The sequence below is a fragment of the Natrix helvetica genome (genome assembly GCF_964273705.1).
Source record: "Natrix helvetica genome assembly, chromosome: 2".
NCBI lineage: Eukaryota > Metazoa > Chordata > Lepidosauria > Squamata > Natricidae > Natrix > Natrix helvetica.
Genome location: NC_138552.1, coordinates 10896174 through 10911108, shown reverse-complemented (window position 1 = coordinate 10911108; position 14935 = coordinate 10896174). Strand labels below are relative to the sequence as shown.

General features: G+C 42.5%; 1 protein-coding gene across 4 annotated transcripts in view; it reads left to right on the top strand.

Moving 5' to 3' along the window:
- The window catches only part of MYO5B (myosin VB), a 330461-nt gene that overhangs the window by 307132 nt on the left and 8394 nt on the right, over window positions 1-14935 (top strand). For all 4 annotated transcript variants that reach the window (XM_081942523.1, XM_081942520.1, XM_081942522.1 and 1 more), the window contains 5 exons: window positions 4017-4160; window positions 5369-5520; window positions 8983-9072; window positions 11477-11627; window positions 12519-12804. In XM_081942523.1, coding sequence (XP_081798649.1) covers window positions 4017-4160; window positions 5369-5520; window positions 8983-9072; window positions 11477-11627; window positions 12519-12804 — 823 coding nt within the window. The remainder of the gene's footprint in view (window positions 1-4016; window positions 4161-5368; window positions 5521-8982; window positions 9073-11476; window positions 11628-12518; window positions 12805-14935) is intronic.

The window sequence follows — 14935 nt, the reverse complement described above, 5'->3', positions numbered from 1 at the left end:
TGCAATACTGCATTCTAACCACTGGGAAAGGGGGGAAGGAAGGAAGGGCAATAGCACTATAGCCCTTAGACTTATATACTGCTTCACAGTGCTTTAGAGCCCTCTCTAAGTGGTTTACAGAGTCAGCTATTGCCTCCAGCAATCTGGATCCTTGGAAGGATGAGTCAACCTTGAGTTGGTCAGAATCGAACTGCTGGCAGTGAGCAGTGAATTAGCCTGCAATACTGCATTCTAACCACTGGGAAAGGGGGGAAAGGAAGGAAGGGCAATAGCACTATAGCCCTTAGACTTATATACTGCTTCACAGTGCTTTTACAGCCCTCTCTAAGTGGTTTACAGAGTCAGCCTATTGCCCCCAACAATCGGGGTCCTCATTTTACCCACCTCGGAAGGATGGAAGGCTGAGTCAACCTTGAGCCTGATGAGATTCAAATTGCCAAATTGCAGGCAGCCAGCAGGCAGCAGAAGTGGCCTGCAGTACTGCACTCTAACTACTGCACCACCGTGGCTCCTGGCTCATAGTAACATGGTTGTTAAGTGAATCTGGCTTCCCCATTGACTTTGCTTGTCAGAAGGTGGCCAAAGATGATCACATGACCCAGTGGGGATGCTGCAACCCTCATCAATGAGTCAGTTGCCAAGCATCTGAGGTTTGATCATGTGACCATGAGGATACTGCCACGGTCATAAGTGTAAAAAACAGTCATAAGTCACTTTTTTCAAACAGTCACTCAATAAAGTTCTGTACATCAAGGACTACCTGTCTTAGGAACCATCACAAATCCTGCTTGTCCCAAAGATGCTTTTTCAAGAGGCAACTGGACTTTCTGGTTTTTTTTTCTTTGAAGATGTTTCGCTTCTCATCCAAAAAGCTTCTTCAGCTCTGAGCTCTGAGCTGAAGAAGCTTCTTGGATGAGAAGCAAAATGCCTTCCGTGAAAAACCAAGAGCAGTTGTCTCTTGAAACTGGATGACTGAGAATCTCCATAGGCAATTCCTGGTTATTTCCTCCACATCCTTTACAGAGCTGTGAGATGCAGCTTGGCACTTGTTTGCAACTTCTTTCCTGAGGTCTAGCAGCTTCCTTGTTTAGCTCCAATATAATCCTAGGATGGTTCTTCAGCTGCTTTTTTAAGAAGTGGGAGGCAGGTGTTAAATGGGCAGCCCTGTCTGTCTTAAAACATATTTTTTCGCATTTCCAAGAGCTACATTGTCCTTCTACGTAGCCCACTGCATTGGTTGGATAGTTGCTTTTCTGTTTACTGAAAGGACTAGACTAGAAAACTTTAAAAAGTTTTTTTTATCCCCTGTTATTGTCAAATCTTCCTTTGGTCTTGCTATTTGCACTATCAGAGGAGAATGTCTCCATCTGCTGGTTCTCATTGCACTAAAGGTGGATTTTTAGAGAAAGCTATGCATTTGCAGTCACGGAAAGGAGAAGCAGAATATTAGAAATATATTCTTTTGATTGTGATGGCTTTGCCTGAGTGATTAGCTACGGCCGCTTGGATCCAAAACTCTGATCATTAAGTGAAATTCAGCCAAAGGAATTGAAGACTCTACATCATGGCAACTGGCACAGATGGTTCCTTGTCATTATAATTTATAGGCATGAAACTGACTGGCACAAAGTTACTTGAATTGTGTCTTCATATCCATTTTTTTAATGCGTTTCACAACTGCGGCATTTGTTCCTTTAGTGAAGGCGAGGCAGCAGAAATTATCCATTATCTTAACAAGGTTATAAAGCCACAATTTGATTACCATCTTCATCTTCTTACTTAAAGGTTATTTATTTTTTATATGTCAGATTGGTCTAATACTTCTAATGATATATGTTTTCTCTAAAACAGGGGACTCCAAACATAGCAACTTCAAGACTTGTGGAATTCCAACTCCATGATGGGTGAGGAATTCTGGGAGTTGAAGTCCACAGTTCTTAAATTTGCCAAGATTGGAGACCCTTACTCTAAAGCTAAAATCCGGAGAATTTTACTGAGTCCTGAAAGTGAGGTTAGCTATAGCAAATGATGCAATAGCTATGGCTAGAATACCGCAGGCATACTTAAACCACTGAAATATAATTTTCATCAAATCTTTGAACGAATACAAGTACAAAAATAATGCAATCATCAACAAAAACTAAAGTAAAACATTTCATTTGAACTATTATTAAGTGAATTATGTACCAAAAGATAATAATACAAGCTAAAATTATTATTATTATTATTATTATTATTATTATTATTATTATTATTATTATTTCAACTTATCAGTCGCACCCTCTCCACGAAGGGACTCGGGGCGACGTACAGTCAAATATAAAAGCATGTGGCATGGAGGAGGTAAATACATCAACATTAACAATACAAATGAAAGTAAAAGCCACAAAGTTAAAATAAATAACAATTAAATTAAAACAATTAAAACAATTAAAATACCCAATAAATTTATATATACAGTTTAAAATTGCCAGGGAGGTTAGAAGTTCTGATTAAGCCAGGCCGGCTAGTTGGAACAGGTGGGTCTTGAGCTTCGTGCGGAGTTAAAGAGGGGAATGAAAATGCAAAAAGAAAATTTTAAAAAACCCCTCAAAATCTTTTAAAAATCCCATTACTTTTCTATGACTGTGCATTGCATAAGTATACAGCATACCAAAAAATAAAACCCATAGGTCAATTACAATATTTTGCTAATTAATTTTCTTTACAGAAAAATTATGAATGCAGAAATGCTCAAAATGCCTATGTCAAATGATTAAGGAAATGTTTAAAAGAAAACGACAAACAAAATTAGCATTTAACGCGATTTATGTAATGAATTGTTTATGGATCTTGACTTTTGGTGCAACGTGTATATGTATGTATGTGTCTTTGTATACATACATGCATATATATATTTTAGAAAGAACAGTTGCTAGGACGTGGTGGCTCAGTGGCTAAGACGCTGAGCTTGTTGATCAGAAAGGTCAGCAGTTTGGCAGTTTGAATCCCTAGTGCCGCGTAACGGAGTGAGCTCCCGTTACTTGAACCAGCTTCTGCCAACAGTCTGAAAGCAGGTAAAAATACAAGTAGAAAAATAGGAACCACCTTTGGTGGGAAGAGAACTGTGTTCCGTGTGCCTTCGGTGTTTAGTCATGCCGGCCACATGACCACGGAGACGTCTTCAGACAGCGCTGGCTCTTTGGCTTTGAAACAGAGATGAGCACCGCCCCCTAGAGTCGGGAACGACTAGCACATAAGTGCGAGGGGAACCTTTACCTTTAGGAGTAAAATGCAACTTGATGTTTTAGAATTAGTTTGCATGATATGAGACCTCAATATTAATCATAGCCATTAGAGCAGGGGTGTCCAAACTTGGGAACTTTAAGACTTGTGGACTTCAACTCCCAGAATTCCCCAGCCAGCATTAGAGTAAGGGTGGGTGGCTATGAATCTATTTCAAGGTTAATGCTGCTTTCTACCATAGAATTTACTCTGAAGAAGATGAGAAGGAACCACACAGTTCCATAACCTCCTTCTGGCTTTTTATAATCAGAATCAGAACTTTTTTTTTTCCTTCAATTTTATTAACAAACATATCAAATACACACACACAAAACTTAGACGTACAACACGTTTACACAATGCAATACAAACAGGAGCTTCCTGTTCTTTCTAGTAGCAATTATCAATCGATAGCGCTTGATACCTTATATTATTTCCCCTTCAATTTTATTTCATTTAAGTTTCACCATTCTTAATTTTCTTATTTTACTCATAACTATTATTTTTGAGTTTTGTTACATTCCTTCATTGATTCTTGTTTCTTTCCTCCATCCACCTATACCATTTATCCCATATCTGGTAGAATTCCAGAATCAGAACTTTCATTTTATATCTGTGTTATCTCAATTATCATTTTTGTAACTCCAATGAGCCGGGGACATCACTACCGAGTCGACCAGACCTCGGAGGGACCTCTGAAGAGGGCGGCTGCTTCAAAGGGGCTGACTTTGTTCTTGGTTTGTCTTTCACAGCGGATCAAGCCGTTACACAGTCTGAAAAGCGGAAACACGAAAGCAGCCGGCAGGTCGCCGTCCAAAGGAAGGAAAAAGACTTCCAGGGAATGTTAGAATATTGCGAAGAGGATGAATCTTCTCTCATAACAAATCTCATTACAGGTAAAACGACTTTGTTTAGCTTCCCAAGTCTAGCTCTTAATATTGTAGTTATAAATGGGGTTTGTAAATAGTTTGCTGCCGAAGTAAGAACAAATCTATTCATCAGAGTCATAGGATTGTAGACTTGCCTCACAATCAGGAGGCTGTGAGTTCGATCCTAGGTAGAGGCAGATATTTCTCTCTCTGGGCACAATGAGAATATGTCTCCGCATTGGCAACAGGAAGGGCATCCGGCCAGTAAACACTCAGCTCCATTCAGTTGCTCGGACTCCACCCCACAAGGCATTATGGGGCTGTTAAAAGATGATGATTTACCTACTGTAAGTAATCAAGCACCGTATTTTTCAGAGTATAAGACGTACCTTTTTCCCTCAAAAATGAGGGCGAAAATCTTGGTGCGTCTTATACACTGAATACAGCATTTTTGGCCTCCCGATACCCCGCTCCCTTCACCAAAATGGCCATGCATAGCCTTTAGGAGGCTTCCAGAGTGCTCCTGGGAACTGGGGAGGGCAAAAATAAGTGAAAAACTGACTGCTTTTTGCTCATTCCCCTCCCCCCGGCCCCCAGGAGCACTCTACAAGCCTCCTAAAGGGTATGCATGCTCCTTTTTTGACAAAAAATAGGCCTGCTTTCGTGAAAAAGAGCCGTTTTTGGAAGGTCTGCAGAGTGCAAAACCTTTTTTTTTTAAATTTGCCTCTTCAAAACCTTGGTGTGTCTTATACTCCGGTGCGTCTTATATTCCGAAAAATATAGTAATCTCCTTTCTGTTCATTGGGGAATCCATGTTTTAAAAAGGGCTGCCTGTTTTCTCTTAAACGTGTCCAGTACACTTCCCCGAGTAATTGATTCCACCTTTGTTATTCTTGTAAAAGGGGAAAGTCTTTATAACATTGAGAAGAAGCATAATGTCATTTTATAAAGCTTGAAAAACCTGATTTATACGATTGAACAATGTACCGTCAAGCATTATTCATTTCCGTTTTCTTTCTTGGCGTGGCATGGTTCTACTCCGAAATACGTAATGGGATTGTTAAAAATAGGACAGACGTTTAAATATATCTTATGCTAGAGGAGTGAGGTCAGTTAATGAAAAATAATTCGGTGACTAATTTTGATTTAGTAAGTGTCCAGGCCCCTCAGTATAGAATTTATATTTAAGTTGCGAAGGAATCCCGTGGTTCTAAGCCTTTCTTTCCTGCCCACAGATCTGAAGCCACAAACGGTGTCTGCCACTGTGCCCTGCTTGCCTGCCTACATCCTTTTTATGTGCATCAGACATGCTGATTACATTAATGATGATCAAAAAGTGCATTCGTTACTCACCTCCACTCTCAATGGTATTAAAAAAGTATTAAAGGTAAAAAAAAGTTTCCTTTTTTAAAAAAAGTATTTTATTGGTTTTTAAACATTTATGGGAAAAGGTAAAAGGGATACATAGCAAATTTTGGCAGCTCCCACGCTAGTGGCAGAAATCCCTCAAAATCTCTCAATTTTTACAATATTAAAAACAAGGTATAAAAGATAAGCAAAAAACAGAATCTTATTCTACATTGTATCAACCATGTGTTCAATCATTTTTCCTTTGTCACTTTCTAGTATATCAACAATTACAAATATTTCAAATACTTTTATTTTTGTGACCTGAGCCTTTTCGATATTGCTCCTTCCTCCCTGTCCCCAGGTGGAGCCACAGCCCCCCCCCGCCTCCTTCATATCTTGCACCTTGCTATTTTTTTCACTACCTTCCCTGTGTTCGTCCTCTAGGAGGGAGAAATGTTTTTTAATGAAGGCTTCAGCCTCCTGCACTGTATTAATTCTAAGTCTATTTCCCTCCCAAAAGATCAGCGTTCCCTCTGGCAATAACCATCTAAACCAAACTCCTTTATTGCATAATTTCTTTGATAAGGGGGAGTACTTCCTCCTTCTTTCTCTTATCTTTTTCGGAATTTGCTTAAGAATGGTGATGTCTTCATCTTTATATTTTAGTGGTCCCTCCCTTTGGGCCCCTAGCACCTCATCCCTTGTGATCCTCCTGAGAAATTTAACATGTACCTCCCTTGGAACATTATGACTTCTAGCATATACTGAATTAATTCTGTAGACCAGATCCATATCCCACCAAAAAAAAAGTTTCCTTTTTGACAGGTAGACTTCGGTATGTTTATTGGATGATACATAACTTTGAGATTCAAGGTATCTAGGGAACAAACATATTTTAAGTAGGGGATAAAGGGTGACATAGAAAGTAGAGTTTATTTGTAAAATGAGATTTTATGGGGTATCCAAGACTGGTTGGTTTTTATATTTGCCTCCACTGCAGTCTTTGTAATCTCTAGATCGCACAATCTAGTCCCACGTATAGATTGAGACTTAGCCAAAGACTGCATGAGAAAGATTCCAATTGGAAAGGTAGAAAGTTTTGTTACGATCAAATTGAAGATTTAATATTGCAAGTGTCAACTCACAAAGCATTTGTGTGTCTGTTATCGAGTTGCCATGATGAGGAAAGGGGGGGGCGCGTTGCACACATACCTTTGGCTAGAGTCGGATCTCAGATTACTACAGCAGGCTTGTGAGGCGTGCACTTGGAGAATGTGATTTATGACACAGACTGAGGGGAGGGAAGAAACGAGGGCAAAGTTCAGCCATAATTTAAATGAGGTCAGATCTTACTGTCTGTCAGGTTTCCAAAAGATGCCCTAATTAATTCATGAGTCTCGAGCCAAGTTTCAAAAGAAACCCAGTCATTTATTAGGAACACCATTTCGGCAATACCCCATTGCAGTCAGTTCTAACCTCATTTAAATTATGGCTGAACTTTGCCTCTGTTTCTCCCCTCCCCTCAGTCTGTGTCAGCAAGCTTTCATTACACAACTAGGTAACATAATCATTTGTTATCTGAAGTGGTATAGGATTTCCGGCCTAAGCAGGGGGTTGGACTAGAAGACCTCCAAGGTCCCTTCCAACTCTGTTATTCTACATTCTAAATCAGGGCATTTTTTTTCAAATAAAGCTAGAAAGGCAGGGAGAGCAAGACAGTAAGAAAATGAGCAAGCATTAGCATACTAAAAAGGGGGGGGGGGGAGAAAGATAATGCATAAGAGGAGGTGACATGTTAGCAGTGTTCCAGTATCTAAAGGGCTGCTAAAAAGAAGAGAGGGAGGTTAACCTATTCTCCAAAGCACCTGAAAGCAGGACAAGAAGCAATGAATGGAAACTAATCAGGGAGAGAAGGAACCTAGAATTAAGGAGAAATTTCCTGACAGAACGATCAATCAAGTGGAATGGCTTGCCTCCAGAAGCTGTGGGTGCTCCATCCCTGGAGGTTTTTAAGCAGAGATTGGACAATGCAATGGTGTAGAGTCTCCTGCTTGAGCAGCGGGTTGGACTAGAAGACCTCCAAGGTCCCTTCCAACTCTATTATTCTGTTAAAGGAAGCAAATTAGAAGCATCTCTAGGGACCTTTATGGTCCCTTACTACATCTGCTCCTCTCTCCTTTAGGTCCTTCCTTTAGACCAGGGGTGTCCAAACTTGGGAACTTTAAGACTTGTGGACTTCAACTCCCAGAATTCCCCAGCCATAGCTGGCTGGGGAATTCTGGGAGTTGAAGTCCACAAATCTTAAAGTTCCCAAGTTTGGACACCCCTGAATTAGACCCTCTGATCTAACTTTTCTGCCAGGCAGAGCCCTGGAAATCCAGCACTCCTTTTCCCACACAAGACATGGAAATAATAGGTTGAGATTTCAAGCGAAGACCTCCTAAGTCAGTGACGGCTAACCTTTTCCGGACTGAGTGCCCAAAGCATGCGTGCACGCAATTGCGCATGCACGTTCATGCCCAAACTCCCAAAATGCAATGCACGCGCACCCCTGCACATGCACCCTACCCCCACGCATGCACACGCTGCCCCTCCCCCGCATGTTCCCCGCTTCCCCGCAGATCCTATTTTTGGACTCAGTGGTTAAGATTGGAAATCTGACAGTCCAGGTTCGGGACCCGAGCTCCATGCAATGGGGTGAGCTTCCATCCTTCCCTCAGCTCCTGCCAACCCAGCCATTCAAAAGCAAGAAGAAACCCGAAGAGACCCGAATACCAACTGGCCGGTGGGAGGCATGCGCATATGCACAGCAGAGTTAACGTGGGGCGATGGCTCATGTGCCATCAGAGAGAGCTCTGCGCGCCACCTCTGGCCATAGGTTTGCCATCCTGGTCCTAAGCGAAAGGATTCCTACTTATTAATTCATCTAATACATTACAATAGTAGAGTTGGAAAGGACCTTGGAGGTCTTCTATAATTGTTCTAACTGTCAGGAAGTTTCTCCTCAGTTCTAAGTTGCTTCTCTCCTTGATTAGTTTCCACCCATTGCTTCTTGTTCTACCCTCAGGTGCCTTGGAGAATAGTTTGACTCCCTCTTCTTTGTGGCAACTCCTGAGATATCGGAACACTGCTATCATGTCTCCCCTAGTCCTTCTTTTCATTAAACTAGACATACCCAGTTCCTGCAACCGTTCTTCGTATGTTTTAGTCTCCAGTCCCCTAATCATCTTTGTTGCTCTTCTCTGCACTCTTTCTAGAGTCTCCACATCTTTTCTACATCGTGGTGACCAGAACTGAATGCAGTATTCCAAGTGTGGCCTTACCAAGGCATTATAAAGTGGTATTAACACTTCACCTGATCTTGATTCTATCTAATGACAACTCTTTGTGCGCCACCTTCTTGAGAGGCTGCAAGAGCAGGAAGCTGTGTTTCTAGTCCTTTTCAGGGCATAACTGACCAAAGGAAAAGATTCATGGTATTTATTTGGCTTCTCCCTAGAAACATAACGATGACTTTGAGATGACGTCACTGTGGCTTTCCAACACGTGTCGCCTCCTACATTGTCTGAAGCAATACAGCGGAGATACGGTGAGAGAACGGGGGTACCGGGGATGAAGTACAGGTGGTCCTTAGCTTATGACCATCCCTTTAACCATGTTTTGAAGTTCACAACAATACTGAAAAATGGGATTTGTTTATTTATCACACCGATTTGCCACGCATCTCATTTCAAAGCGACTCTGGGCACCTTACAGTATGAAACGATGACCAGTCCTTGCACTTACACAACCGTTGCAGCGGCCCTGGGGCCATGCGATTGCAATTTGGACACTTGGCAATTAGCATATTTTACAATGATTGCATCTTCCCAAGTTCACTTGATTATTTTGTAACCTTCCCAGCTGGGCTCCAATAAACAAAGCCAGTGGGGGAAGCTGGAGTCATTGAACAGCTATGCGATTCACTTAATGACTGTGGTAGTAAAATTAGGTGTAACTGGTTTATCAACCACACCGTGACAGACGTTCCAGTCCTAATTGTGGTCGTAAGTCAAGGACTACCTTTATGTCTTCAGATCTCCAGACCACAGTGAATATATTTACATTGAGGTCAGTAGAAGTTTTGCTAAGGACTTTTCTGCCATTTAGGCGTCTCGTGTAAAGATTGTTGTCAGAGTAAAGTCCTTGACTTACGACCACAACGGAGCCCAAATTTTTTGTTGTTAAGTGAGACATTTGTTAAATGGGTTTTGCCCCATTTTAAGACTTTTCTTGCCCCAGTTGTTAAGTGAATCACTGCAGTTGATAAGTCAGCAACCCGGTTGTTAAGTGAATCTGGCTTCCCCATTGACTTTGCTTGTCAGAGGGTCACAAAAGGGGATCAAATGATCCCAGGGTCCTGCAAAGGTCATAAATATGAACCAGTTGCCAAGCCTTTGAATTTTGAGCATATGATCATGGGGATGTTGCAAAGGTCATAACTGTGAAAAATGGTCATAAATCACTTTTTTTCACTGCCATTGTAACTTTGGTCACTAAACAAACTGTTGTAAATCGAGGACTATCTGTATACCATATGATACCATTCCATACCAAGTCTATGAGCTCCGATGACCCAGTGGTTAGGAGACAATATTGCAGGCTAGCTCTGCCCACATCCTGGAATTCGATTCTGAGAGGGTTTAAAGTGGACTCAGCCGTCCCTCCTTCCGAGGTGGGTAAAATGAGGACCCGGATTGTTGGGGGCAAGAGGCTGACTCTGTAAACCGCTTAGAGAGGGCTGTTAAGCACCGTGAAGCGGTATATAAGTCTAAGTGCTATTGCTGTCTCTTCAGGATGGAAGAGTTGACCAAGAGGAAATTAATTTGCTCTTAGCATATGTTTTTGCCTCTTATAAATTTTGCCTTGAAATTATAGCTACTATTCCAATTTGAGTATCTGATGATGATAGTGAATTATAGATCTGACTATTGGGCTGAACATGCAATTAATTAAAAGAACAAGCAATAGTTTGGTTCTATGAACTTTGCAGTTTTCTGAACATAAGCCTCATTGAACTCACTTCTAAGTTAGCAATCACAGGACGGCAGCGATGGTGGTAGACAAAATGCCTGATCCCACTTTTTATCTGATTTCATGAACTAACATCCAATAGCCTGAGGCAAGGAGAGGTGATGAATCCCAGTTTTCCTTTCCTGTCTCCTGATCGCTTTCCCACACTTTGTAGGGGTAAATATTAATAAAACTCCACACTTCATTCTTAACTTTGCAAATGTTCACTAAGGTCTCTTTGTCACTTGGAGAGAAGCTCTTGGTAGCAGACCTACCTATGGGAATCTGCCTGTACAAGTAACAGGAATATATGGAAGTCCGAAACATTTGTTTGGGCCAGGGATGTCAAAGGCAAGGCCCATGGGCCAAATCCAGCCCGCAGTGCTTCTGCCAGTGAAAACGGAGCTCGGGAGGGGCGCACGTACTTCTCCCGAGCTCCATTTTTGCGGGCAGTGGGCTGCAGGAGGCCATCGCAGCCTAAAACGGACATCGAGCTGCCCCTGGCCACAAACCCCCAGGTCCCTGAGATCAAACACAACCCTGATGCGGCCCTCAATGAAATCGAGTTTGACACCCCTGCTTTAGACATCATAGGAATTATATTGCACCCTGCAGCAGAGGTGGGTTGCTCTTGGTTCGGCCAAACCAGTAGTGGCGGCAGCGGGAGGCTCCGCCCACCTGTCTGGACGCTTCTGCACATGCGCACAACAGTAAAGGTAGTAAAACCAGTACAAACCCACCACTGCCCTTCAGCCATCTTGGAAAGGAACCTTGAATGTGTGGGTTTTTTCTAAAACCTACCCCAAAAGCTCCAGTTCTCAGAATTTGCTCCACAAACCTTTGCTGTATCTACCCGCCTTACAATACTTGGTGTTTTTCTCTTCATAATTGTAATCCAACCTGCCGTTACATTGCTATTTTCTATTGTTCTACCTTTGCAGGGTTTTATGACCCAAAATACCCCAAAGCAGAATGAACATTGCCTGAAGAACTTTGACCTCGCCGAGTACCGTCAGATCCTGAGTGATCTCTCCATCCAGATCTACCAGCAACTCATCAAAATTGCCGAAGGCGTCCTACAGCCCATGATAGGTGAAAAGACATATTTAACATTTAATTATAATACTGAGTAGTAATGATTATCTACAACTGGGCTGTCCAACCTTGGCAATGTATGGATTTCAAATCCCAGAATTCCTCGGCCAGCATGGGGAGGAGAGCATGGGGTGGGGGAGGGAAGTGTTGTGGCCCACCAGCGGAGCTGGCAGCAGATTCGGAGAGTGAGGAGGTTGGGGAGGAACATGGGCTAGTCCTGGACGCTGGGAAGGCTCTGATGAGGGCTCTGTGTTGGAGGCAGAGAGGGGGCCAGAGCCGTATGCCAGTTATCAGCTCCCTTCAGAGTCAGACATCAGTGAGGCAGAGGAACAGCTGGAGCCTGTTCCCAATGTGCGCATGCACAGAGTTGCCAGACGAAGGTAACAGCTAAGGAACAGGGGTTGACTTGGGAGTAAGGCCACAGGTGGATGATGAATGGCTCCTCCCAGAGGAAATAAAAGAGGAGCGAAAGGGGAGTGGAGTTTGCAGGAGACAATTAGTTCACTTAATTGCACCAAGACTCATTGCCAAGTTTTGCAGATATCAGCCTGGCAGCTCTCCAAGCCAGATAAGGTCTGTGACCAAAAATCCTCCCTTGAAAAACTTGGCTGGATGTGAACGAGCAGAATTCACAGTACATTAATAAAAGGGGTTTTTGTCGGGACAAGGAGTTTGCTTCATGGTCTTGGGAAGCCTAGGTCAGAACAGGAAGGCAAGAGCCACCGATTGTGAACAATTAGCAGAAAATTAGAATTTGCGCGGCTTATGTTGCTCACTGTTTTAGTCTTTCTTTCTTTCTTTCTTTCTTTCTTTCTTTCTTTCTTTCTTTCTTTCTTTCTTTCTTTCTTTCTTTCTTTCTTTCTTTCTTTCTTTCTTTCTACCTCTCAGTGACTGCGGTACTGGAAAACGAAAGCATCCAGGGCCTGTCAGGAGTCAAGCCGATGGGTTACCGCAAACGAAGCTCCAGCAGAGGGGACAGCGAGAACACCTACAGCTTGGAAGCAATCATCCGCCAACTGAACACGTTTTTGAGCATCATGTACGACCAGGGCCTTGACCCAGAGATCATCCAACAGGCCATTAAGCAGCTCTTCTACATGATCAATGCTGTGGCCTTGAACAACCTCCTGCTGAGAAGGGACATGTGTTCTTGGAGCACCGGCATGCAGATGAGGTAGGGCTCAGGGTAAAAGAGGTAGGTGGGTGATGCATTCAACCCTGAGTGTTTTGTTGGAGGAGGAAGTCCTACTTCCTGTAGATCTGCGTCTCAACCTTGGCAACTTTAAGACGTGTGGACTTCAACTCTCAGAATTCTCCAGCCAGCCATGCTGGCTGGGGAATTTTGGGAGTTGAAGTCCACAGAGCTTAAAAGTTGCCAAAGTTGAGATACATAGCTATACAGTAGTGGCCAAAATTGTGGTAAAGCTTTTGGGGAAAAAAAGTTATTTTTGAGGTTTGATGGCTAAAAACACCACTTTTTTTGAGTAGTACCATACCACATAGCTATACAGTAGTGGCCAAAATTGTGGTAAAGCTTTTGGGGGAAAAAAGTTATTTTTGAGGTTTGATGGCTAATAACATAATTATATAACAATGGAAAGAAAATTTGAATCAAGAATGTAATGCAATAGCTTTTATGAAGGATTTGCTACTAGAATAGCAGTTATGAAGAAGGAAAGTGAAACACGTAGAAAAATGAGATATACAAAAATTATCACCATTGTCAGTTAATACTTAATTGGGTAACCTTTAGCATGAATTACGGCCTTACAACGACCTCCCATGGAGTCTTTTAGTTCTGCAGTTGTTATAATGTGAAACCAAGATTGAATGATTGCTTCTGTTAACTGGGTTTTATTCCTGGGTCGCTTCTGGCGTAAAACGTTTCATAGAATACAGATAATTGAACAAACTTTGTTGAATTACATTCTTAATTAAATTATCTTTCCATTGATATATTTAATTTTATGGTACTACTCCCCAAAAAAAGGTGGTGTATTAGCCATCAAACCTCAAAAATACACTTTTTCCCCACAAAAGGAAGGTTTCCACAATTTTGGCCTCTACTGTAGATGGATGAAAGTGATAGTGGACAGCCATGAAACAGTGCTATTCCCTCTTCATGCTTTAGAACCTTTGACTATTCAGCCATTGCAAACTAAAGGACTATGTCCAACAACAAGGGAGAAGAAATGATAGATCGGGGTGTCCAAACTTGGGAACTTTAAGACTTGTGGACTTCAACTCCCAGAATTCCCCAGGCAGCTATGGCTGGGGAATTCTGGGAGTTGAAGTCCACAAGTCTTAAAGTTCCCAAGTTTGGACACCCCTGTGATAGATCAATCTGGTTTAAATCTGGTCCTCCGTTATTACAGATGCTCTTCCCAGGGGTGTGGTTGGCTTAGCAATAGCAATAGCACTTAAGATTTATATACCGCTTCACACTGCTTTACAGCCCCCACTAAGTGGTTTACAGAGTCAGCATATTGTCCCCAACAACCTGGGTCCTCATTTTACCGACCTTGGAAGGATGGGAGGCTGAATCAACTCTGAGCCTGGTGAGATTTGAACTGCCAAATTGCAAGCAGCTATCAGTCAGCAAAGTTAGCCTGCAATTCTGCACTCTGACCACTGCACCACAACATTTGAATTGAAAGCAGCCTGCAACGTGACATATTACGGGAAATGGTCTCTAAAGTTTGCTCTGCAATAATGTATTCATACTTGCAACACCCGCCTGGGTGCTGCATTCATAGGTTGATGGAAACACAGGGAGCTGCTTTATATCAGAGTATTTTCCCATCAAACAAGAGCCAGTTTGGTTTAGTGGTTAAGGCATCAGGCTAGAAACTAGGAATTGTGAGTCCTAGTCCTGCTTTAGGCATGAAAGCTGGCTGGATACCTTTGGGCCAATCACCAAGAGACGGTGAGTTCTAATCTAGAGGTGTGCTGTTGCCAGTTTGCAGTGAGTCAGGTGAACCAATAGTTAAGATTTTGGAGTTGATGGATTGGCAAATCCCACCACTGGCTGGCCCCGCCCCTGCCCATTTTTCAGTTTATTTTCTGGGCTGTTTTCTGGCCATTTTTCAGTGGTGGGATTAGCCCCAACCAGCTGAATCCTACCTCTGCCTTTGAGGTGAGTGGCCAGGAGGCGGGTCTGGGTGTGATGAGTGACATCACCCATCCAATCACATGACCAACCAGCCAGGCCTATCCAGCCAGAGAACTGGTTGTTAAGTTATTCAAGTCCCACTACTGTTCTAGTCCCACCTTAGGCACAAAACTTGGCTGGGTAATTTTGGGCC